At 41.5% G+C, this 25,754-nt stretch overlaps 1 protein-coding gene across 6 annotated transcripts in view; it reads right to left on the bottom strand.

Annotated features, from left to right (window-relative positions):
* Positions 1 to 25,754, bottom strand: part of Cdk5rap2 (CDK5 regulatory subunit associated protein 2) — a 186,539-nt gene that overhangs the window by 147,704 nt on the left and 13,081 nt on the right. For all 6 annotated transcript variants that reach the window (XM_076845603.2, XM_077108812.1, XM_076845608.2 and 3 more), the window contains exons 3-5: positions 23,618 to 23,685; positions 4,874 to 4,984; positions 993 to 1,069 (exon numbers count right to left, since the gene is read on the bottom strand). In XM_076845603.2, coding sequence (XP_076701718.1) covers positions 993 to 1,069; positions 4,874 to 4,984; positions 23,618 to 23,685 — 256 coding nt within the window. The remainder of the gene's footprint in view (positions 1 to 992; positions 1,070 to 4,873; positions 4,985 to 23,617; positions 23,686 to 25,754) is intronic.

Genomic DNA, 25,754 nt, shown 5'->3' with positions numbered 1-25,754 from the left:
AACCACTCAGCAGCTCCAGTGAGTGCTGGGAGGAGGCAGTGTCTCTTTTCAGGTCCTCAGTGTGTGACACAAGTCATTACGTAATAAATGTTGATGGATGAATGGAGAAGCAGCTGACTGCAGGCTGTGTTCTCTAAACTGTGCTATTGTTCAACAAATACATTAACTTTTGAATATTGAACTAATTAATGGAAAAACTAAAATATTTCAATTTTTTTTAAGTAATAGAACCCCTTTCAAACAAAACATTATAAGGATCCTAGGACCTGTAACAGATTTTTTAAACAGTTACCCCACCCTCTGCTTCCTTGCCTCACCCACCAGAACCCCTTGACTTTTTTCTTTTCCCCCCAGGGGCACTCAGCCACTGAGCCACATCCCCAGCCCTTTTTTGTATTTTAGTTAGAGACGAGGTCTCACTGAGTTGAGGCTCAGAGCCTCCCCGAGGCTGGCTTTGAACTCTCGATCCTCCTGACTCAGCCTCCCTGGGATTACAGGTGTGCGCCACAGTGCCCCCTTGACTTTGACAGCAATTACAATGAATGAACCACTGACACAATGAACAACAGATGAATCTCACAAATATATTGCTAAGGAAAGAAGCTAGACACAAAAGAATACATTATTGTATAATTCCAATTATATGAAGTTGAAAACCAGGGAAAACTAAGCAATCATGACAAGAGTGATCAAAACAGTGGTTACCTTGGGGAGAAGCACAAGGAGGCTTCAAACCCACAGCTCTCCTCCTGGTCTGGATGGTTCCCGGGTGTGTTTGCTTGGTGAAAATTCACCATGCTGCACTTAAGACCTGTTCGTTTTTCTAGGCTAGTTCCTTGAAAAATTAGTAATTAAATAAAACCAAAACTTCCCTGGAGTCCTTGGAGGCCAGCCAGAGAACAACTGGCTTAGAAAAGCAGTTACTGACCAACCTAGCGCCGGCCGTGGAAAGCCCGGGTGACCTCCCAGCTGGGCAGCACGACGATACTCACGAGGCTTTGATGAGCAGCTGCTCTCTCTCCTGCAACTCCCGCTTCAGACTTTCTACTTCCACCTTGAGCTCGATGTTCTTCCAGATGAGATAAGGAAAGAAAAGAAGCAGCGTAAGACTCGAGATCTCATCGGTGGGCGAGCCGCCCCCCACACAGACGGACCCTGCAACGCTTTAACAGCAGATGTTAGATTCGAAGCCCTCATTAGCCTCAAGGCACAGGGAAAAGGGAATTATTAAACACTGGTGGTCTCAAAAGAAAGCCCTGGGTTTCTCTAGACTTGGAACAATTATGTAAATGCTGCAAGCTTCTAACAGCCAGAGCATTCAAATATCGAGGCATAAATGTCATACAAGTGAGGCTGATTTAAAAATTGTTTGCCTTACGCCAAGCAAATTTACAGTTTGCTTTTACCATTCCAGGCAATTACTTCTGGTTGTTTACAATCATGCATGTGGTGGTTGTAGCAGTGAGAACATGCTACAGCTTAAACAAAATAAATAAAACCTGGGAACGGGTAAGTGGGAGTCCACATCATAGTCTGTCTGGCTTAGATATAAGATTTCAGGGTACTCACAAAAAAGCCACACCGCATGGAGCAGGCTGACACTAAGGGACAGTGTTCTCCAACCAGCTTTCTCTTAATTGACAGAAACAAAGTGAGACACACACCATCCTCACACACCACAACTCACATGAGATTCAGACAGGATCTTAGACAGACAGAACACAACAAGAGACAGTGGAGCAATGACAGGCTTCTCAAACCTATCCCCTCATGTATCCCAGAGAGAATGATGAGAAGAATGCATGCAGCAGAGACAGGGGTGCAGAGTACAGAGTTCGCATTCCAAGATTCCTCTAAATTCACTCTCCTGTTTTATTTTAATAATTAGGGACAATTTTATATTCTACTCCATGACACACATATTATTTCAACTAAAAACAACCAGTCAGATGTGGTGGCATGCACCTATAATCCCAAAGACTAGGAAGGCTGAGGAAGGAGGATCACAAATCCAGCAAGATCCTTATCAACTTAGACCCTGTCTTGAAATTTCAAAAAGGACTGGGGCTACAGCTCAGTGGTAAAATATCCCTGGGTTCAATCCCAATTACCTAATAATAATAATAATAGTAATAATATTAATAGTTATTAATAATTATAATCTATCATTGTTATTATTTCCAGTAAAATTTATAATCTCAGAGGACATTGCTCCCTTCTTCCTGCCAAGCAGTTCTGACGGAATGAGCACTCCAAGTTGAAAGTACTAACAAAATGGAAGTCTTGAACATGGGACCAGAAGGACGCACAGGTTCAAATTCCACCTGTACACTTCCCCAGAAGGAAACCACAGTCAGCGGACACTCGCTTGTTCACTCCTTCCTGTTGCAGGCACTTCCCCTGAGCCTGTGACAGAACAAACAATGAGGACACTGGAGCAAACAAGACCGCCCCAGGCCCTGCCTTCATGCTCACAGAAGGCACAAATCTGCAGATGCGGCCTGTGCCTGTTCTCCAGCACACGGTCAGGGTGAGAAAGCCATGCTCCACCTCTCAGACCCCTCGAGTGCCAAGTGGAAAGTACAAAGCCCACGTGCCTGGGGGCTCTGAGGGCTGACTCAGCTGGCACAGGAAGTCAACATTACCCTCTTCACTGTGCACAACAGGAACTGAAGATGTCACCTATGAGGCAGAACTTTTCCTAAAAGAAACTGGCCAGGACACTGAGTGCCTCAAGTGTGGCTCTATGGAAACTGCAGAAACGCCCTCCACATGCAGCTTGCCCTTCCCAACTCTCACAAAACAGAGCTGCAGGGACCCAGTGGACTGATATGTTCTAAGAGCTCTGTTTTGTGATGAGCCAAATGGAACCCAACCTAGCAGATTTAAACATGGAGACCCGACATGGCCAATATCTTAAGTTATAACCTTATATAAATGATAGTGATTTCCAAACTAAAAGTCAGAACACTTTCTAAGTATAAAATGGACTATTATAAGGCTATAAAAAATGAAAAAGTTCTTAAACTACCAAGAAAAGATATCTAAGTGTTGGGCACAATGACACATGCCTATAATCCCAGAGGCTTTGAAGGCTGGTGCAGGAGGATTGCAAGTTCAAAGTCAGCCTCAGCAACTTATCAAGGTCCTAGGACTTAATGAGACCCTGTCTCAAAATCTTTTTTAATAAATAAAAGGCTGGGGATATGGCTCAGTGGTTAAGCACCCCTGGGTTTAATCCCTGCTACAAAAAAAAAAAAAAAAAAAAGAAACAAACAAACAAACAAAGATATCTAAGACATAATTAAATGAAAAACGCAAGGAACCGGGCAGAACATGCTTGTTCTTATGTATAACAGGTTTACTCATACACACACACACACACACACACACACACACAATCAATCAATCAATCAATCATACTGAGTAGATATAGGGACCCTTTCCAGTGTGTCCCTTTTCTGTTTTATGAGTTCTGAATCATGTGCACCTACCCACATAGTTAACTGGGAGGGAGGTAACTGTATCAGTCCATCTACACAGACAACAGGGAAAAAAAAACAGGTGAAGCAGCATGGTACACTGAGGTAAGCATACCTGCACTCAAAATCTGCCTCATACCTTGCTAAATGACATCAACCAAGCTACTGATCTTCCCTAAGCATCTGTTTCCTCCCCTATAAGATAGAATAACCTCCACTGCACAGGGCTGTCCTAAGATGCTCAAACACCCAAAATGGTGCCTGACAGGTGCCTGACAACTTCTAATAACCCCAGAAGTTCCAAGATGCATGGCCACAAAACTTACACAAAAAAGGTTTCAGACTACTGCTTTTTCTTTCAAATTCTGATTACATCACCATTCCCTTCAAGAAAATGGGACAGCCTTGTCATCTTTGCACCCCCACCCCTATGAAGAAAGAAAACTGTGCCTTCAGGGACAAGGGAGATTTTCAATTCCTGCAAAGGACAGTACAAGCTCTCTTCAAGAAAAGCCCATTTACACTCCTCCACTGACATTCAAGGAGAGTTCTTTTTCTTCCTTCAAAAGTTTCCACTGGTATAAACTTCAGAGAAGAAAAGATGGAATAATTCCCAGGCCAAGGGCTAATCTTCCAGAAAAAGCTAAAAACAGGGGGCACCGAAATATTGTATATACTCCTGTCTTTTCAAGAAAGCCAAGTTCTTTTTTCATCTCTCAGAGCCAAGGTTTGTTTATCTTTTCAGATAAAGACATCCAGGTCAAGACTTCAAATAGGAATAAACTTTTTTTTTTTTTTTCCTGACAGTTCTAAGCAAGAGCATGAGAATATAGAAGAGTCAAATCACAGGAAAAACTGACAATCCTAACTTGGAGTGGCCAAAAGAAGCCTCTATAAGACTATGCTGATAATTATCCAGCACTGACCCTGTGCCGGAGCTTTCCATCTGTCATCCCTTTTTAATCCACACAAACAACTCTATGACACAGGGATTATCACTCAACTCTGGACACAAGCCCAGAGAGCTAAAGTGACTTGCCTGAAGTTACCCCAGTTAATTGGTAACAGTAGGACTTAAATCCAAAGCCATTCTATCATTCCACTGCCTGCTTCCAAGTAAATAATTATAAAAAGGCAACTGAGATAAAAAGACAGTGGCTCAGAATTCTGATGTTTAACAGAGAGTAAAAGACTTCCTTAAAATTAATCATGTACCTATTTGCTTAAAATGAGGGTCAGCCTAGTATCTTTATGCTCCCCGTAATCAATCCAAATCGAATGCTAGCATCTCCATCTATTCATGCCAACTCTAGGAACAAAATCAATCAAATATCTGCTTGGAATGACTGTGAGAACAGACACAGGGAAGACAGCAGAAGTGGGCCACTCACAGTTTTGTAGACGTGTTCAGTGGGGCCATCAAGTTCCTGTTGCAGCCTCTCCTCAAGGAAATAGATGCGGAGCTTCAGGTTAAAGTTTTCTTTCTTCAACTCAGTGATTTGCTGGAAAATGAGCACAGAAAGGTTATCTAAGCAAATAAAAGGCAGAGCATCTAACTGATGAGTCCTATATTAATCCCCACAGCTTCCAAGGCTACAAAATGAATTCAAATGTTAAATACCAAGAGTTTACCTTGGCTACAGTAATATCAACCCAGAAGATTACGTAGATCTCACCAGCCAAATTTGAGCATAAAAATGAATGACAGAAATGAAGAACAACTAAATTAAAAAAAATCATGAGTTCACATGATAAGAAAGAATGAGATGGGGAAGGAAGAAAGGAAAAGGGGAGTCTCCTTTACAAAAGAAACCCAGTAAATAAATGAAGAATAACAGAAAAAGAAAATCACTATCATGCAACTTCTAAAGCAATGATTGATTCAGGTAATATAAGGCATCAGGCGAAAAATCACTGGAGAATAGGATATCAGTCCCAAGATATCCTCTCACAGATGGCTTAGTACCTACAAATGAAAAGGTACCTTTATAACTTAGAAATGTATCAGCTTAATCAAGAAAATATATCTAATATCACATTAACGGGACAAACTGACATCACATGTCTCCCGAAATAAATCACTGAGAGCAATTAATTCTATCTAAAGTGCTCCTATCTATAACCATTAACCCAAATCTAATGAAGAGGAGTCAATCAGACAAATTTAAGTTGAAGGACATTCTGCAAAACAACAGACCTCAACTCTTCAAACATCGTGATGACAATCTAAAGCGAAATGTGTTAGATGGAGGTTAGAGAAGCATGAGTGCTACATGCAACTGAATCTCCAAAAATGTTATATGATGATAATAACAACTTGATATCAGGTTACAGCATTCTGATCTTGTAGGATAACATTCTAAGAGACCCGTGCTGAAGTACTAAAGGGAGTGTCATGATATCCGTAACTAACTCTCCCTTGAGTGGGGAAAGAGGACAAAAAGGGAGAACACAAATGTAAAAATTATGAACTGTTCAATCTGGATGAAGAATCTAGAGTGCTGTACCATTTTACAACTTTACCATAAAATTTTGAAATTTGTCAAAAATAAAAGCTTGGGGAAGGGGGGTGTATGAAGAGGACTGATCCTGAGAATCTATCATGTCTAAAAGCACTGGCCCACATCTGGTGTCCAGAGTCTCTCAGTCCTGAACACAGCATGAAAGCACACTCTGCTATACCCATGATCAAAGACCACACCACCAACCAAGAACTGGTACTCCTACCTTATGGTGTCTCCAGTGACTATAATCTGTCACTAAACCTCACTGTCAAAGAAAATATTTGATTTCTTTGGATTGGTTGGTCTGCAAGATTTTCTGGGAGGGCTAACCTAACTCCAAGAACAGAATACGCACTAAAGCACCTCCCTCAAATGTTTATGTCTGCGTGCTTAAATAGCTAAATCTTCTCCGAGTCCTTCCACCGTCCCCCACATTCTCCTTCTCTGCTTCATTTTTTACCTTTGAGTCTCTGCCTTACGAAAAAGATACCCTTCCTTAGCACCGCAAGAAAGAGAACGACAGAGGCACAGGCTAAGCAGGGACTGAAAGTCAGTCCAGGGTAGTGGTTACCTTTAGAGGCAAAAAGTGGATGGCATCTGGAAGGAGCCACAGAGGAGACATCTAGGTACTGAATGGTCCATTTCTTGTCATTGGTGACGGTTACAGTATATGGTCTTTCTTTGATAAGTCATTGAACTAGTTCACACATGTATATGTTCCCATATGTATGTCATACTTCACTTTTAAAAGTTTTTAAAGTCAAAAAGTCCATGGTTAATTTAAATTATTAATGGGGCTAGGGTTGTGGCTCAGTGGTAGAGTGCTTGTCTAGCATGTGTGAGGCACTGGGTTCAATTCTCAGCACCACATATAAATAAAATAAAGGTCTCATTGACAACAACAACAAAATTTATTTTAATTTAAATTATTAAAAGTCAACTAGTTCATCATTAAGTAAATTATAATATATCCACTCAATGTAATACTATAAAGTCACAAAAAAAAAGAGTGAGAGACCACTTGGCTTATTCATTATTAACAAGATGCATTGTTAAATAATACTATGGCATAGATTCTATATGGCAGGTTACTATTTAAATACAAGGCAGGGGAAGGAGGGTGTAAGTGGGGAAAGGAAAGATGTTAATCAAAGGGACAAAGTTTCAGTCGGAAGTAATAAGCTCTAGTGATCTACTGCACAGAATGTGACTATAATTAAAAACGCTGTATATTCAGGGCTATGAATGCATGCTTACTGGCTTGATAAAATGGCATTCATCTGGCAGTATGCTCTATACCCTTTTCATCTCTTAAATTTAAACTCCTTAATAAAAAATAAAATAAATTTGAAGTAATAATAAATGAATACAGTCTTTTTTAAGACTATTTATATTATGTAAAGAGAGCTGATGTTTACTGACCCAGTGTCTGCCCACACTGTAAGTCATGTGTCTGTTGTCCCCTTCCCATTCACAAAGTCGCTACTCAAGATCAGTTCTCAGCCAAACCAGAAAGACGAGGGGCTTTGTGACAATACTAAGTTCAATGTACATGTTACACACTGAATCCTAGACATGCTACCCCCCTGAGCCTTGGTTTCTTCATTCTAACATAAGGATAACAAAGTCAAGTTCATGTTTTTGTGAAAAGAAGATAAATGCATTTGACTATATCAAAAGGGAAAACCTTTTAAAGGCCTAGGATATTTCCAAGAGGTAAAACCATGATCCAAGCCACAGGATGAATAGTCTCAAAATGAGAGCCAAAAAGAAATTTTTAAACTGAAAAATACAAGAACCAAATAACAAGTTGAGTAGATGGGCTTTTAAAAAAAATGGAGATGAACTTGACCCATCCAATATGAAAACAAAGGGAAAAGAAAACTTGAAACAAACTAGCCCAGCCTCTGTGACAACCACCAAAGATCCAACCTTCACCACAGTGCCTGAAAAAACAGATGAAAAATTGGTGAAAAAGTGCAATACAGAAAAAATATTTGAAGAAATGATACTTTTCAACTTTCTGATTTTGGAAAAAGGCATAAGATATGCAGACTCAAGGAGCTTACTAAACACTAAACAAAATAAGCTCAAAGAAACATACCCTCACACACTGATGAACACTGAAGAAAGACCAAAAACAACTCTCGAACGCCTGAGGAAACTGACGTATTACACAAGGGGAAGGAACAATGATACAAATGACAGCTGACCTTTCCATCAAAACTACAGGGGCTATGTACTCCATGTATGTATGATGTGCCAAAATACATTCTACTATCATTATAACTAAAAAGAACAAATTAAAATTATTTGTTTTTAAAAAATACAGGGGCAGGGGGAAATATTAAACTGCTCAAAGAAATCACCATGCAGAATTTTATATCCACCAAAAATATCCTGAAAAAGAAAGGTAAAATGAAGACATTCTCAAATTAAGGGAAAGTAAATAGGTGCATTGGCAATGACTGTTCTGAAAGAAATGATAAAGGAAGTGTTTCAGACTAAAGGGAAATGATACCAGAAGAGAATGCAGAACTCTGGAAATGGAAGAAAGAAAAACAAATGGTAAATATCTGGATACCTAGCTCTTTAAAACATCTATATATGACAGTTGAAAACAAAATTGTAACAGGATCAGGTAGGGTTTTCAGTGTATGTTGATATAATACATACTGGAGATGAGCAGTAGTAAAGCTCCTTGTATGTGTATATGTGTGTAGTAATCTCAAAAGTACCGACTTAAAATTTGTGATCTTTTTAAAAAAACTATACAAAGAGGTATGTTCCAAAAACAATTACATAAGTCTAAATGGAATATAAAATAATTCAAATGATCTAAAAGAGGTTTGAAAAGGGAAACAGAAGAATGAAAAATAGGTCTAAATCAAAAAATTTTCATACATATTAAATGTAAATGGAATAAACAAACCAATTAAAATACAGAGATTGTAAGAACAGATTTTAAAAATAGTTTTATGCCACCCACAAGAAACTCACTTTAAATATAATGATAGAGATAGGTTAAAATAAAAGAATAGCTGGGTGCAGTGGCACATGCCTGTAGTCCCAACGGCTCAGGAGGCCAGGGCAGAAGCAAAAGTGAAGCACTAAGCAACTCAGTGAGACCCTGTCTCTACATAAAATGCCAAAATGGGCTAGGGATGTGGCTCAGTGGTTCAGTGTCCCCGGGTTCAATCTCCAATATCCCCCCAAAATAAATAAATAAATGAAAGAATAGGAAAAAATATATTCCATGTGAACACCAAATAAAAAAAAGCTCAAATGACAATTAATACCAGAAACTGTAGAGTACAAAGCAAAGAGAATTATTCAAGGACCCAGAGGGACATTACATAATGAAAACTCTACAGTCCTAATGTACACAAACCTAATACCATGCCTTCAAATTCATAAAGTAAAAACTAATAGAACTGAAGGAGGAAATGGACAATAACTCAAGTATATTTGGTGGTACCAATATTCCTCTTTCATCAATCCACCAACAGGATCTGACTTACATTTATAAAATACTACCCAGTAACTCAAGCAAGCATGGAACACTTATAAGATATCCTGGGTCACAAAACAAACTTTAACAGATTTAGAAGAACTGAAACCAAACTATGTTCTCTGACCATAACGAAACTAAACTAAAAATCAGTAACAGAAAAAAAAAAAACTGAACAATCTACAAACACTTGGACATTAAATGACACATTTCTAAACAATTCATTGATCAAAGAGGAAGCCTCAAGGGAAATTAGGACACATTTTGAATTAAACAAAAATGAAAATACAATATATTGAAATTCGTAGAATGCAGCTAAATCAATTCTCCAGGGAAATTTATACTATCAAATGCTTTAGAAGAGAAGGAAGGCCTCAAATCAATCTAAACTTCTACCTTGAGATGCCAGGAAAAGAGCAAACTGAACAGAAAGCAAACTGAGCAGAAAGAAAGATACAATAAACTTCAGAAATCACTAAAATGGAAAAGAGAAAAACAATGGAGAAAAATCAATTTTAAAAGCAGGTTCTTTCAAAATGATCAATGAAATTCATATAACTCTGGCAAGACTGGCAAAGAACAAAGAAGATACAAATTACTAATATAAAGAATGAAAGAGGGCTGGGGCTGTAGCTCAGTGGCAGAGCGCTTGCCTAGTACGTGTGAGGCACTGGGTTCGATTCTCAGCACCACATATAAATAAATAAAATAAAGGTCCATCGACAACTAGAAAAAATGTTTTTGAAAAAATGAAAGAGGGCTGGAGTATTGCTCAGTAGTAGATCACTTGCTTAGCATGCATGAGGCGTTGCTTAGCATGCATGAGGCCCCAGGTTCAATCCCCAGTACCACAAAAAGGAAAAACAAAAGATGAAAGAGGACCCATCAACACAGATCCATGACAATTCATAAAGAAAGAAATACTGCACACAACTCTGCACATAAATTAGACAACTTAAATAACAATTTCTTGAAAGTCACAATTTTTCAAAATTCAAATAAAAACTAACTTGATGTATTTTTTTTAGTTGTAGAACACAATATCTTTATTTTATTTATTTATGTGGTGCTGAGGATCAAAGCCAGTGCCCCATGCATGCAAGGCAAACGCTCTACCACTGAACCACAATCCCAGCCCTTTATGTATTTATTTGAAAATTTGATTTTGTACTTAAAAGTCTTATTAAAAAGAAAACTTCAGATGTACATGATTTTAGTAGTAATTTCTACCAAATCTTTATAAAGAAAAAAAACAATACCAAGTCTACCCAATCTTCTCCAGAAAACAGAAAATGAGGGCCAGGCATGGTGGCGCATGACTGAAATGGGGGGCTGAGGCAGGAGAGTCACAAGTTCAAAGTCAGGGCTAACGTTGTGGCTCAGTGGTAGAATGCTCACCTAGCATGTGTGAGGCACTAGGTTCAATCCTCAGCACATAAAAATAAATAAATAAAATAAAGGTATGGTGTCCAACTACTACTGAAAAAAGTATTAAAAAAAAAAAAAAAAAAAGTTCAAAGCCAGCCTCAGCAACTTGGTGAAACCCTAAGCAACTTAGCGAGACTCTGTCTAAAAATAAAAATAAAAAATAAAAAGAGCTGAAGATATATCTCAGTGGTAAGCACCTCTGGGTTCAATCCCCAGTACAAAAAAAAAAAAAAAAAAACAGAAGATGAGGAATCTTTCCTGTAAGACGCAGCACCGCACTACTAATGGAAGATACCACACGACACAAATCACCGGAGAGGTTCCGCTTTATTACAAAAGGTTGTGAGTTATATAGGTCTAAGGAGAGGTGGCAGGGCTGAGGTAGATAACGGGTCGCCCGTTTATTGGCAAGCTCTTCCATATGTCAGTTCTGGAGCCCAAGAAGTTAATTCTTATTGGGGCTAAGGTTTCCCACCAGCAGGATTTGAACATTGGCACCGGTGGAGACATTTCACACCAGTGAAAGAAAAAAAGAGGAGAAAGAGGGTCGTTAGGCGCCATGTTGGGGTTTTTCTCTGGGGTGCTGCTGCCCTTATATGTTTTCCCAACACTTCCCACATGTTTTTATGAAAGCAGCACTACCCTAACACCAAAACTAGAAAGAAATATTACAGGATAACTGTCCACCAAAGCCTTCATGAACATAAGCAGAAAATCTTCAACTAAACTTTGGTAAACTGAGTAAAATTATTAATGCATTATGAGTGGACTTTATCCCTGCAGTGCAAAGCTAATCTCTACCTGAATGTCAATCCACGTAATCTACTGCTATGGTTTAGACGTGGTGTCCCCCAAAAGCTCATGTGTGAGATAATGCAAGAAGGTTCAGAGGAGAAATGATTAGGGGTTGTAAGAGTGTTGACCCAACCAGTGAATTAATCCCCTGACAGGGATTAACTGAGAGGTAACTGAAGTGGTAGGGTGTGGCTGGAGGAGGTTGTGGCTTTGGGGTACATACTTGTATCTGGCAAGTGGAATCTCTCTGCTTTCTGATCATCATGTGAGCTGCTTCCCTCTGCCACTCTCTCTGGCCATGATGTTCAATCTCACCTCGAGCCCTGAGGAATGGAGCCGGCCTTCTATGGACTAAGATCTCTGAAACCGTGAGCCCTCAAATAAACTTTTCCTCCTTGTTCTGGTCAGATATTTTAGTCACAACAGCGAAAAATCTGACTGAAACATCCCCATACCAACAGAATAAAGAATAAAAAATAATATGATCTTATTAATAGATGCAGAAAAAGCAAGGGATAAAACCCATTCATGGGGGGGGAAATTATAACAAACTATTAAGTAAAGGAAATTTCATTAATCTGCTAAGGCATCTACAGAAAAAGCCATACATCTACTAAAAACAATACATGTTTAACTAAAAAAAAAAAAAAAAATTTTGAATTTTTTATCTGCCCTAAAGTCAATAATAAGAAAAGGAGATCCATTCCCACAATTCCTGTTCTACATTGCATCTGAAGATCTGAACAGCAATGTGACAGTAGAAGAAATACAGATGGTAAATAGGTGTAAGAAAAGATTTTAAACACCTCAACTTTTAAGGAAATACAAATTAAAATAACAATGAAATGCCAATACACACCTATTAGAATGGCTAATTTTTTTTTAACTGACCAAATGCTGATGAGAATGAGAAACAAATGGAAACCTCCTTTGCCCACAGGAATGCAAAATCGCATTCCCGCCAGAAAATCCTTTGGCAGCTTCTTACCAAAAACCTACAATTACCATGTGACTCAGCAATACTAGATGTTTATCCTAAAAAAAAAAATAGGAAAACCTGAGGTCACACAAAAACCTGCACCCAGATGTTTACTGCAGCTTTATTATTAATCACAAAAGCCTGGTAAGAACCCAAATGTCCTTCACAGGGTCAATGGACAAATAGTGCACATTGATAATAGGAAAGTCCTCAACTACCAGGTCCCACACAAGGACATGAAGGAGTTTCAGAGACTTGTGGAGACAAAGAAGCCAGTCTCAAAAGAATGCCTACTGTGTGATTCCATTTAAGTGGCATTCTGGGAAAAGCAAAATTATAGGGATGGAAAAACAGAACATTAGTTGCCAAGAGGTTTGGGGCAAAGAGAGGGTTTGACCGCAAAGAAGCAAGAGAAGAGACCATCTTGGCAGTATGGAACTGGTCTTTATTCTGATTGTGGTGACGGTTACATGAGCCTAGAACTGTCCACATACACACACAAAAAAAATACCTTGATTATGATAGTAATTAAGATACATTTGCCAAAATTCATAGAACACTTAAAATTGGTGATTTTATTTTATGTGAATCATACCTCAATAAAGTTGTTTAAAAAGATAACTAAAATGAAATATAGAAAAATGTGAATAGCCACACTGGATGCTAGTACCTCTCCACATATATACACTCATTGGGTATTTTTCAGCATTTTAAAAAGTAATGTTAATGGCATATAATATTTTTGAATAAACATGGTTTAGGACTGGATTAAAGAAAATGATAAGCATATTCTACATTCGGTGTATTTTCAAACAGTCTGCCCTTGGCCCTCTCATTAGCACTGCTTAAGATTTCAATTTTGTAGCTAACAAGAACAGCACAAGAAACAATTGGTAGGCTCATTAAAGCCTCCTCTTAAATGTTTTAAGGAAACAGCACATAAAACATTCATTCAAACAAAAAAAGCCTATCCCACCAGATGCTTCCTATAAAGAAACCTTATTCTATTACTCAGTTACCAATAAAATATTTATGGCAGTTGCTTAGAATACCCACATTGTACATAATGCTAAAATTCTTCTTAACACTTGAAGGAATATTTGTCCTATTTATAGGTAAAGAAGTTTAAAAAAACATAAGAGAAAAGCAAATATGCCTTCAGAAGGTCACACAAATGCCAGAAAAGCCCAAATGAATAAAAAGCAGCACGTTTTCCATGTGGCCAGCCGTCAGCTAGGCGCACCATCACTTCTCAGTCTCCTCTGCTGGGCTGGGGACCCTTCCAAATGCTTCCACACACCCTCTACTTTCCAGATATGGCCACTCTGCACTGCACCTTAGTTACTGCCTTTCTAGCTACCCGTCTCAGAGATGGGGAGACACAGCCATCTTGCACATTCCAGTCAAAAACACAATAGCCAATGGATGGATGGACAGACTCCTAAGAATTTCTCATGGCAGTATATGTCATGAGACCCACATGGGCTTCAGAGTCAGGTCAGTCCACATCACTGTCCTGCTTAAACCTTCCATTGTTTTCTCACATCACTGTTAGAATCAAACTCCCTGCCACAGCCACAAAGAGCTACAAGATCTAGCTCCTGCTGCCTCTCCAGCAGGTTCACAGTGTTCCAGCCTCACTGGCCTCCTTTCTGGTCCTCAAAAGCCAAGCCCTAGTTGTCCTTCAATGTTATTCCTGTAGCAAAAGCCAGGTGGCTGGGTCTCATCTCTCCCATCTCAGCTCAACTATCACTGCCAAACCACCTGGTCTCAAGCAGTGCCCATCTCTATCCACCACGTCACTCTCCAACACACAGCTCTTATTTTCTAACAAGAACTGTTCACAATCTGTATTCACCTTATTTATTTACACGTTTCATTTGGGGGTAGGGGGTAGTACCGGGGATTGAACTCGGGCACTTGACCACTGAGCCACATCCCAGCCCTATTTGGTATTTTAGAGACAGGGTGTCATTGAGTTGCTTAGCGCCTTGCTTTTGCTGAGGCTGGCTTAGAACTCGCAATCCTCCTGCCTCAGCCTCCCAAGCCACTGGGACTACAGGCGTGTACCACCATGCCCAGCTTACATGTTTCTTATTTATTTTCATGTTTGTTCCATGAATATAATCCCTCCTTGGGCAGGAACTTAATCTTTCATGGCTGTTTTCTCAGAGGTTTTTAGCAGAGAATTGGGAACACAGTAGACACTTGACCAACATTTGTAAATGAATGAATAAATTAATGAACAATGCAGATGACCTTACTCAAGTTCACTGTGCACCTCAGTTCTTTCATCCATAAAAATGGAGTTATAAAAATGCCTATTTCATAGAGTTACTATAAGAATTAGAAGAAATGAACCAGAATGTTTAGTAGCGTACCGAGCACAGCGTAAGAATTTAAACCACATTAATATTTTTCTCATGTGTACTTTTCCCTTTATGAGAACAAGTTTAAGAGAGGAAAAGAAACTTGAAGTGGAAGAATTGAAAACAACTTACCACACAGTAGGAATAAACACCCAAAAGTATAAAACCCACCAAGTATGACTTAGAAACATAATGCTCAAAAGTCAGCCCAAGCAAGGGCTGTGTCTGCCAATCCCAGCCCCTCGGAGCCCAGGGGTTACTGCGGACTGCGGCCATCTGAAACGGAACATCCTAGCATGGTTGAGGAGGCTGCTTTCTGAAGCTGGAGAGAGGGAGAAATTTTAAAGGAGCTCCTGGTCAGTCGTTCTAACATCTGTCCCCAACTCCTCCTACTCCCACTCTGTCAAAAACCTAGCCTAGCCGCATGCTCCATCCAAAAGGGAAGAAAAATTCAAACCCACAACATAAAAAAGAATTGGGCAGGGTTTGGTGGCACACAACTATAATCCCAGCAGCTTAGAAAGCTGAGACAGGAGGATCACAAGTTCAAAGCCAGCAGCAGCAAAAAGCAAGGCACTGAACGACTCAGTGAGGCCCTGTCTTTAAATAAAATACAAATAGGGCTGGGGATGTGGCTCAGTGGCTGAGTGCCCTTGAGTTCAATCCTTGGTACCCAAAAAAAAAAAAAAAAAGAATCAGGGCAACTCCAACCAGCCCTGCCTCGACTGAAATCTAAGCAAGCTGCCTAACTCTGGGTTTAGCCAGCTTTTTCAGTGCTGTGACCAAAAGGTCTGACAAGAACAATGAAAGGAGGAAAAGTTTATTTGGGGACTCATGGTTTCAGGTGTCTCAGTCCATAGATGGCTGGCTCCATTTCTTAAAGCCCAGGGTGAGGCAGAACATCATGGCGGAAGGGTAAGGTGAGGAAAGCAGGTCAGAACATGGCCAGCAGAAAGCTCTGTTCAACAGGACAAAATATGTATCCCAAAGGCACACCCGGGGACCCAGTGCCTCCAGCCACACCCCATCTGCCTACAGTTACCATCCAGGTAATCCCTATCAGGGGATTAATGTACTAAGTAGGTTAAAACTCTCTAACCCAATTGTTTTACCTCTAAACTTCCTTGCATGTTCTCACACATGAGCTTTTAGGGGACACCTCACATCTAAAAACATAACACTCTGGCATCATCTTCACCAGCTTGCAAGAGCCTGGGCTCCAAAGCAGAACCCCCCCCCCCCCCCGCCACCAGATCACCTTTCCCTAGACAGCAGGGCCAGCAGCAAGGGTTCTGGGGGCAGCAGAAACTGACTCAACTCCCAGTGTTGCTACTTGTGAGTCCTGTGACCTTGGGAAGACTATTTAACATCTTAGAGCCACTGTTAACTCTTCTATAAAATGAGGATAAAATCAATTACCTCACAGGGGTGTTGTGACAACTAATGAGCTAAGTACCTGGCCCAGCCCAGCACTTAGCAAGTGGTAAACATGGTGTGGCTTTAAAAAGGAATCTATGTCTCACTTCAGCTGATCTTTGGGTTGCCAATAATCTTTCACTCTCTTTGCAAGTACAAAAACTATGAGACCTTACTTAGGCAAACAAAAGTCATGCACTCTTGCTGTCCCAAATCCAAATGTGGTAAACAATACTGCACGTAAGGTAGTTTTATCAACACAGTCAAATGAGGACAATCTGGAATGAGTTTGTGAAGCCAACATTGTTCCTGGTGATCATCAGGAACACTGTTACTAGGCAAATATCTATTTACTAACAAACAACACTGTAGCAATAACAAATTTTTTAAATGGAACCCAAACAATGCCTGGCATATAATTGCCTTATGAAATCCACTCTTTTCATAAGCTTTTCAGTCTCTGATCAGGAATATACCTTTTTGTAGAATTATAACTGAATTTGTGAGTAGGAGCAATAGTAGAATGAATCAGACATTATTACCCTGTGTGCAAATATGACTATATGACCTGTGTATCTCTACATCATGTTTGAGAAGTCACACTCATTTATGTATGATGTGTCAAAATGTATTCTATTTTCATGTATAATTAGAACAAATAAAAAATATAATAAAAAATAAGTGAACTCGTATATTCCATTGCTTTCACTTAAGATTACATCTTAAGTATTTTTCATATTGTTGCAGAATTACACTTAAGTATCACTTAAAATGACTGCACTAAAAAGCCCAGTGAATTGATTAAGAGTTACGTAACCATTTCTCTACTGAGCACTAACTAATGGACTCAGAGTGCTGCAGCAGGAACTGTATTAACTTGACTTCTTTTAGCTTCTCAGTCAAATCAAGCTCATGGGCACATCATTCATCTTTTCAACCTCAGCTTCCTCACCTGTGAAACACCCTCAACCAATCTTGTTACAGGAAGTCAGCAATGACAAATGTAAAACACAGTTCCCCCATTCCCAGTGTTTCATAGTTACATACACAGTGTAGCAACAAACACTTTCATGAACAGATCTTTTCCTTCCACCAGGTTGTTTCTTGAGGAGACAATTTTCCCCAAAATAGATTACTGAGCTCAAGAGAAATTTTATTTTTATAACTATTAAAATCTGTTTCCAAATGGCCTTCAAAAAGATTGTAAAAATGTACTCGGCCCAGGCCACCATCTGGCCAGGGTTTTGGAGGGCATGGCCAAACGTGCAGAGGTACAGGGATTCAGGAGTTCAATCTAGTGAGCAAAGGCCAGGCTCCCACACAGACCTATAACTCCTCTAGTCACCATCGACAGCCACCCCAGCCCTGGGCCAAACCTATTCCAAGTGCTGGACTCCGTCTGCAAAGCCCTCTGTGTACAAAGGGGCTACGACCTCACTGCCAGCTACAGACCTGTTCCTCAGCGTCTTCCACTGCTCTGCTCACCCCCATTCTTCCTCTCCTGGCTTATTCCAAACAGCCCCCCACCCCAGTCTCCCACCCTCACCTCGCCTGGCCCTCCCTACAGTTTTCTCTCCTAGGACCTTGGCTCCGCATGCCCCACCCTTATTACCAATTGTTTCCCTCCAGCTTCGCTGTCTCCAGACACTTTATTAACGCTAATCACAGCAGACACCATTGACTGAAGACCTCAGAGGCTAGCCCTGTCCTGGCAGGGTATTTAAACCTCACCACAAGCCTGTGAGATAAATATTATTTTTCTTACTTAACAGATAAAACAATCAAAACTTGAAGATTTATTATCTCGTGCACCTATCCAATCAACCCATGTTTGTTAAGTGTCTACTATCTTGTTGGGTTCAGGATTGAGTACTAGATATACAGTAGAGACAGACATGTTAAGCAAGCATATGAATAAAGACAGAAAAATAAACTATCATAAAATCCACGGTAGAAAAGAAAAGGTGCCAAGTGCTCGCTAGAACAGAGAACCCGAGTGCAGGGAGTGGTGGTTAGCCTCTCTAACCAGATTACGTTAAAGCTGAGACGTGCAGGTCCGGGAACAGAAATTCAAGGAAAGGAAGAGAGGTGTCCTGTCAAGAAAGTAGGACATGCTGAAGGCCCTGACACAGGAACAAGCTGGTGTGGCCGGGCAGTTACAAGGGGAGAGAGGAACATGCCGAGCTCAAAGAGACAGGGAGCTCCGACTACTGAGGACAGGACCTCAGGGGTCATGGCAAGAAGTTAGGGATTTTATTCCAAAATCGAAGAAACATAAAAATATCAACAGAAAATTAAAACTGATGAGGCAGCCCCAGAAGGCAGTGGCTACAACGACTGACCTTCTGACTGGAGCACATGCTAGTGCTCCCTGAGTGCCCATTACATGCCAGGTGACACGCCGGGTGGGCACTGTACATACCACAGCTCACGAAATCCTCACGTGACTCGGAACGAAAGACTCTATTAGGTCTACTTGACGTGAGGTTCTGGAAGCCACCAAGGCAAGGCCACAGTCAGTGAAGACCTACAACCAGCCAGACCTCCAACCCAATCCCCATCATGTCAAGTCCACGTTGCATCTACCCTTCACGGTGCTTCTGAAAGCTTCAGGGCTACACAAATGGGAAGGGTGGGGTGCTCTCTGGTGATAAGCAACTCATGACACAGTTAATACAGAGCAAGTTTAAAGATGCAATCTCCTTGTCAAAGCAGGTAAAACACTCCAAGTTGACCAACTGTCTCAACTAAGACCAAAAATCTTCAACAAATAGGAGTAAGAACCTCAATACAAGAAGATAGGTACCTCTGGGTAGCTGGGTATGAGACAAGTCAAGCAAAGGACAAGGACAAAGAGATGCAGGTGGGGAACAGAAACAGACAAGCGTTTCAGCCCCAGCTGGCTAAGGGTCTCCCCGCCCCTTACAGAGGAGGCCACTGAAATCAATCCTGCTCTGAAATCTACTGTTTGTTGCATATGATTTATGAAACCTCTGACATCCCCAAATCCCATTTCTAGGAATTTACCCTTAAAAAAAATAAAATAAACAAAACTAGTTTTTTGAGTTCTTTATATATCCTGGAAATTAATGCTCTATCTGAGTTTCAGGTGGCGAAGATTTTCTCCCATCCTGTCGGCTCTCTCTTCACGCTCACCTCATACAAGACAAAGGTGCCAATAACATATTGGAGAAAAGACGGCCTCTTCAACAAACGGTGCTGGGAAAACTGGAAATCCATACATAGTAGAATGAAATTTAACCCGTCTCTCAGCCTGCACAAAACCCAGCTCAGAGTGGATCAAGAACCTAGGTATTAGACCAGAAACCCTGCACATACTAGAAGTAAACATAGGCCCACACTCCAACACATCAGCACAGGAACTGACTTCCTTAATAAGAAAAGCACAGGAAGTAAAATCAATAATCAATAAATGGGATGGCATCAAACCAAAAAGCTTCTTCACAGTTTTGCCTGTAATTCTGAGAAACAAGAAACAACCTGAAATGTTGAACAGTAGGCAATTATGTAAATTGATTCAATCTATCATTTTAATATAAGCCTTTATGAAATATTACAGTCACTAAATAACGCATTCTATCAGTAATGAGATGGAAAGCTAATGATGTCACTCCCTGTCAAAGGCCAAAACCAAACTGTTCTATATATTGATAAGGACAGTCATGTGGACTGGACATGTCACACCAAATTCTGGGTCTTCCTCATTCACTGAAAAAAAAAAGAAAAACTTTCTTTGTATTGCAGATTGAACCTAGGGTTACTCTGCTATTGAGCTACATCAATCCCTTTTAAATTTTATTTAGTTTTTATTTCAAGACAGGGTCTCATTAAGTTACCTAGGCCCTCGATAAGTTGCTAAGGCTGGCCTCGAACTTGCCATCATCATACCTCAGCCTCCTGAGTTGCTGGGATTATAGGCATGTGCCCAGCTTCAAAAAAAAATTTTTAAAGGAAGAAAGAGTACCCAGAATAGGTCACAGCAGATAAACTCAGGCCTTCACAAAATGCTGCTTCCCAGGTCTCCTCCAGCCAGGGAGCTCCCCACATTATCATCTAGAAAGAACCGATGAGACAAGGTCTCACAGAAGACTGAGATGGCTCACTAACTTCCCACCTCAGGGCCTTCCCCAGAGACCACATCCTTGACTAACAAAGACCCACAGGAAGCAGCGTGGTTTCCATGTGTCAGTGAGTACTGAGGCAGCACAGAAAATACACCAGAAAGGACTTCTTGTGCCAGAAGACCTGGGTTCAAAGACTGAATAAGTCTCACCCACTCTGGCTTCCAGCCTCCATGTGTCCATTGAGGGCTGGCGGGATGACATGGTGCCCGAGCCCCTCCAGCTGAGGTCCTGACCCCACCCCACACCTCTGGACTCCGGCATTCCTCCCTCTGGTCCACACCACCATAGCAGCCTTTCACCTCATCATCTGGCCACCAGCCTTCTCCTCTCCAAACTTGCTCCCCACAATCGCCAGAGTGGGTCATCTTTTGAAAGCACAATTCTGGTCCTTCCCCTCCCCAATTAAAATCCATCACTGGTTCCCTTTCACCTTCAGGACAAAAATCAAACAAAGCAGAATAATGTTCAAGAGCCTGCGGGATGGGACCCCAGCCTGCTTCAGAGGCCCAGGGCATGTGCAGTGCCCTAAACTCACCATGCCTTCCCCACTATCTCATACCACACATGCGTCCTGAGAGGGATGCTCCCCCAGCCCTCTCTACCTGTCCAGTCCTGACTTGTCCCTCCAGCTCCACCTCAGGCAACAGCTCCTCCAAGAAAGCGTCCCTGAATCACCCAGCAGGCCCAGACCTGACCCATGCCCCTCAGGGCCTGCACTTCCACATTTCACCAATGGACTATTTTCTTACCCATCTTTCCAACTAACACCGAGTCTCTTGGCAGGGAAACTTACCTGGTCTTAATCCACTGCAGGTTCCCCTACCCTGGTTGTCAGCCTGGCACAGGGATATTTTGTGAAAACATTTACTAAACAGATAAACCCTGAGCAAGACCATGAGAGGACCTAGGTCTTATTAGACTCTAGCTAAATGCAACTGCTCATGTTTAGATATCAGTCATCTGAGACTAGATAGGAGTCATGAAATTCCTCTTCAAAACAAAAGTATTTCAGTCCCTTCTTTAATATGTACTGACTCTAAAATTAGCTTTAGATATTACAAGTACTTTTTATAGGCACCCCACAGAAAGTTCAGACTATCACCACACAGAGATCTATGACCTGAGCTTCAAAATGAAGCAAAGGCCAAAGGAAAAATTTCAGTGACCTATAAAGACCTGAAAGGGAGATACTGAGAACAGTGTGGTCATTTCAATTTCAGCTGCAAAATTTGCTCTTGAAAATGTACAGTAAAAAATATTAATACCATAAAAACCTAACAGCAGCCAAAGGACCACAGTCATAAAGAAAAAAACATAAATCCTAAAACATACTGGCACAGAAGGCTCTTTCTCACCTTCAAAAAAAACTGGATATAGACTGTCAAGAACAGTCTGAACAAGTGAAACTTCCATCACATGGCAAAGTGGAGAAAAGTGACAAGTATAATAATAACAATAAGAAAAAGAAGGACAAACGGCCACACAAAGAACGCAGGAGGTGCTGGAACGCATGCTGCCCTCATGAAGCTCCCAACAGCCTTATGAAGTAGGGGCTACTACCAAGCCCATGTTAAAGGTTAAGTGACAGGGCCAAGGTCACTGAGCAGAAATGCACAAACACAATCTGACTCCAGAAGTTGTGGTAGGACCCAGGCAGCATGGACACCTCTGAGAATGGCTTTGCCACACTCATGCCCAGCCCTCAGTCTCTCCTCCATGTAATAAAGAAAGCTAGATTCAGGGTTCCTTCCCATTCAAAAGGCAGGCAACGAAATGCACAACCAAAATTCTACCATTTTGTTAAACAGTGCCCTTCAAAAATAATCACCTCCTTCCAAAGTTGCTTTAATAGTAAAGTAATATATCTAGTTTAACACTTTAAGTTCCCAGCTCAGAACAAGAACTTGATAAACAGTAGCTATTATTACTCTTATGATAAAACAGGAACAATCACTTAAAAGTAGATTTTAATTATACACAATATGGAATAATCAAATCTCTTGCATTTGAGGCCCTAGACCCACAGCATAGATCGCATTGTACAGCTGAAATTACAACAACTCAAAGCTCAGAAATTACTTGTTTCCATTAGAGATCTGACAAGTCATTTCTTCAATTGGTCACTGGTGGTTTGCAGATAACTATTAGCAGTAATGACTATTCTAAATTAAATTCAGAGACAGCACCACTCTGTTCTGTAAAGACAACTGGGAGAGAGAAACATAATTGTGGCGCGTCCTTCTCTCTGTGTCCTCCGTCTTCTCTCTGATAAATATCTCCTGTGTCTTGCATAGTATGGATTTCATTTGGTTATAAATGAAGAAGGGTCTAATTCTTCCCATGATAAATGAGAGCGTAGAGCAGGTAACTTGTTAAAGAGAATTGGAATTGGGAAAATAACCTTATTTTCCTGATACCTGACAACAAAACCCCTCGGCTAACAAATGAAAGACACAGCCCTGGAAGACACTGGCACACAATGACTCCTTGGTGCTGTGTGCAGACTGCTCGTGGCCCACTCAACAGCAACCATGTCTACAAAATACCAGGGGGGGCACAAGGCACAGGAAAGAATAATGGTTCTGCAATCACTAAAAACATGGAATCTAATTCCAGCTCTGTATTCCCTCACATATCATATGACCTGAAACAAGTCTTTCCCACTCTTAAGATTCCTTGTTTGTAAAGTGGAGATAATACAAAATACGTGAAGAGCTGAAGCAAGGACTAATTAGGAGCCATAAATAATGTGCCTTGTGTTACTGCAAGGCCTTCAACAAATGCTACAACTGTGCAATATGGAACACCCTCATCAAATACCCAAAGCTGGACCTGCAAGTGGCCCTCTTATGAAAGGCTGACTGTGTGCATATGGAACAGTAGCACAGAGAATACACAGTTCCCAGAAAGGAGCTCTCTCCTGGGTCTGGTTGGACAGCAGCAGCAGGCTTGATATGTCAGGAATAATGATTTGGCATCTCCACTTACATTCTCAAAGTCCTTCATGTTCCGTACTCTGGTGGGAGACACCTTTTCTTCTGACACTTGTGGGAGCTCTAGAAAAAGGCAAAACAGACAGAAAACGTCATGGCATGCAAACTGCCCAACATTTCCTTTAAGGCCTAGAGCCCCGGGAAGACACGAATAGCTTCCACATGTGCCATGCTGGTGCTTCCTGCCTATTGAGATTTACTGATTCAAGTCTATGGAAAGCTCTAAACCATTTTATTTCAACACTGACAAGGTACTTAAAACTATCCCCAGTGTAACTATGCATATTGGAGGATGAACCCCAAAAATACAGCAGGCACACAGCACAGCAGATTGTACTGACTCATGCTTCCTCAACCTCTCAAGTCAGACTCTGGAACAAAGTATGGCTAACGAACTTGATAGCAGGGGCTGGCCAATGTCTCCTAAAAACACCAGACAATGACCATTCTAGGGTTTGCAGGCTACAAACAAAGCCTAAAATCTGTCACAGCTACTTGATTCCTGCAATAGCACAAAAACAACCACAACCAACTCATAACAATGTGGTGCATTCCAATAAGAGTTTACTTCCTAAGTCAGCTAATGGGTGCCAACCGTCAACCCCTGCTTTAGATGAGTACTGACTTTTCCAGCACCCAAGTTTTTCCACAACTTAATTCAACAAACACTTAGCAAACACCTGCTCTGCACCAAGCACCATCCTATGTGCTGGGGGAAATGATGAAGACAAGATCCTGCACCCAAGGGTTCCCACAAGGGGGCAGAACAGAGAGGACAACAAACTGTGAGCATGCTGAGCCAGCTCCTGGAGCTTTGCAGGTGTTGAGTAAGCGTGTGTGGAGAAAATGAATGGATTCACTCTCCCAGCAAATGTGCGCTGAAAGCCGACTTTCTGCTAGGCAGTTTGGGATGTGGCCACATCAGGCAACAAATGGAGCTGCTATTCAGAGGAAAACAGGCAACAAACAAAATAATCAGGCAATTGCCAGATATGTTAAAAGGTGATGGAGCCATGGAGACAAAGTGAGTGAGGGTGGGAAATGCCAGGGGCGGGGTGGGCACTGCAACTGAGGAAGGCCTCCCTGAGAAGGCCACGTCTGGCAGACTTGAAGGGAAGCAGCCAGTGGCCTGGGGAGGAACACTCCAGGTACAGGGAGATGCCTGAGATGGAGGGCACCCCGGGGGTCCGAGGACCAGCCATGAGACAACCACTAAGATCAATACACAAAGGGCACAGTAGAAGAGAAGACAGGAGGAGTTCCAGGGACAGGCTGCACATGACCCTGTGGGTCCTTCTACAGACGGAGCTGCCCCTGGGGATTGTGAGCAAGGGAGGGAAATGAGCAGACTCAGGTTTCTACGAGCTCCCTCTGGCTGCCTGGCTGAGAACAGACTGCAAGGGGCTTAGAAGAGAAACAAGGAGACTGTCAGGGTAACTCAGGGAGAATCCAGGCCGGAGACCCTGGGCTACAGTCCAGGACGATGTAAGTGGATGAGGACTGGTTTCATTTGGGACATTTTAAAAGTAGCCAACAGGAATAAATGAAATGAAGCGAAAGCACAACTACACAGGCCGCAGGAGAGCCACAGAAGGGGACTAGCTTTAAACTGAGCCCTAGAGAGACAGCAGGCAGATAAGAAGGACGGATGCCCAAACAAAGGCCCAGGGGTGGGCACAGTGTTTGGAAACTACTCAGCAGAAACAGGCTGAGGGGTGGGCCAGGGCAACTGGAGGCACACAGGTTTGTTCTCCTGTTCCTCAAATGGGCCACGCTCCGTCTCCTGTGTCAAAGATAGCTGACCCTTCTCCCCTTCTCCTTCCCTACCACGGTTCTACACCCCCTCCAAGTCTCAGCTCCTAGGTCAGGTTCTTCAGAAATTCTCACCTGACTCTGACCCCATAAATCTCTCTTCACACCAATCATTCAATGTCTCACCATAACTTTTTGTTTGTCAGTGTCCTGGGCTCGAGGTAACAAGCTTGAATCCCAAGCACTTCACTCCCGGAGTCTGGCATGAAGCCAATGTATGGACAAAGTATGGCTAACGGGCTTGATAGCAGGGGCTGGCCACTGGCTGAATTAAGGAGTGGATATAATAATTTTCTGCTTCTAACTACCTATAGGCAGGA

The sequence above is a fragment of the Callospermophilus lateralis genome, chromosome 2 (genome assembly GCF_048772815.1).
Source record: "Callospermophilus lateralis isolate mCalLat2 chromosome 2, mCalLat2.hap1, whole genome shotgun sequence".
Classification (NCBI taxonomy): Eukaryota; Metazoa; Chordata; class Mammalia; order Rodentia; family Sciuridae; genus Callospermophilus; species Callospermophilus lateralis.
Note: the sequence above shows the minus strand (reverse complement) of the source record. Positions and strands in the feature narration are given on the sequence as shown.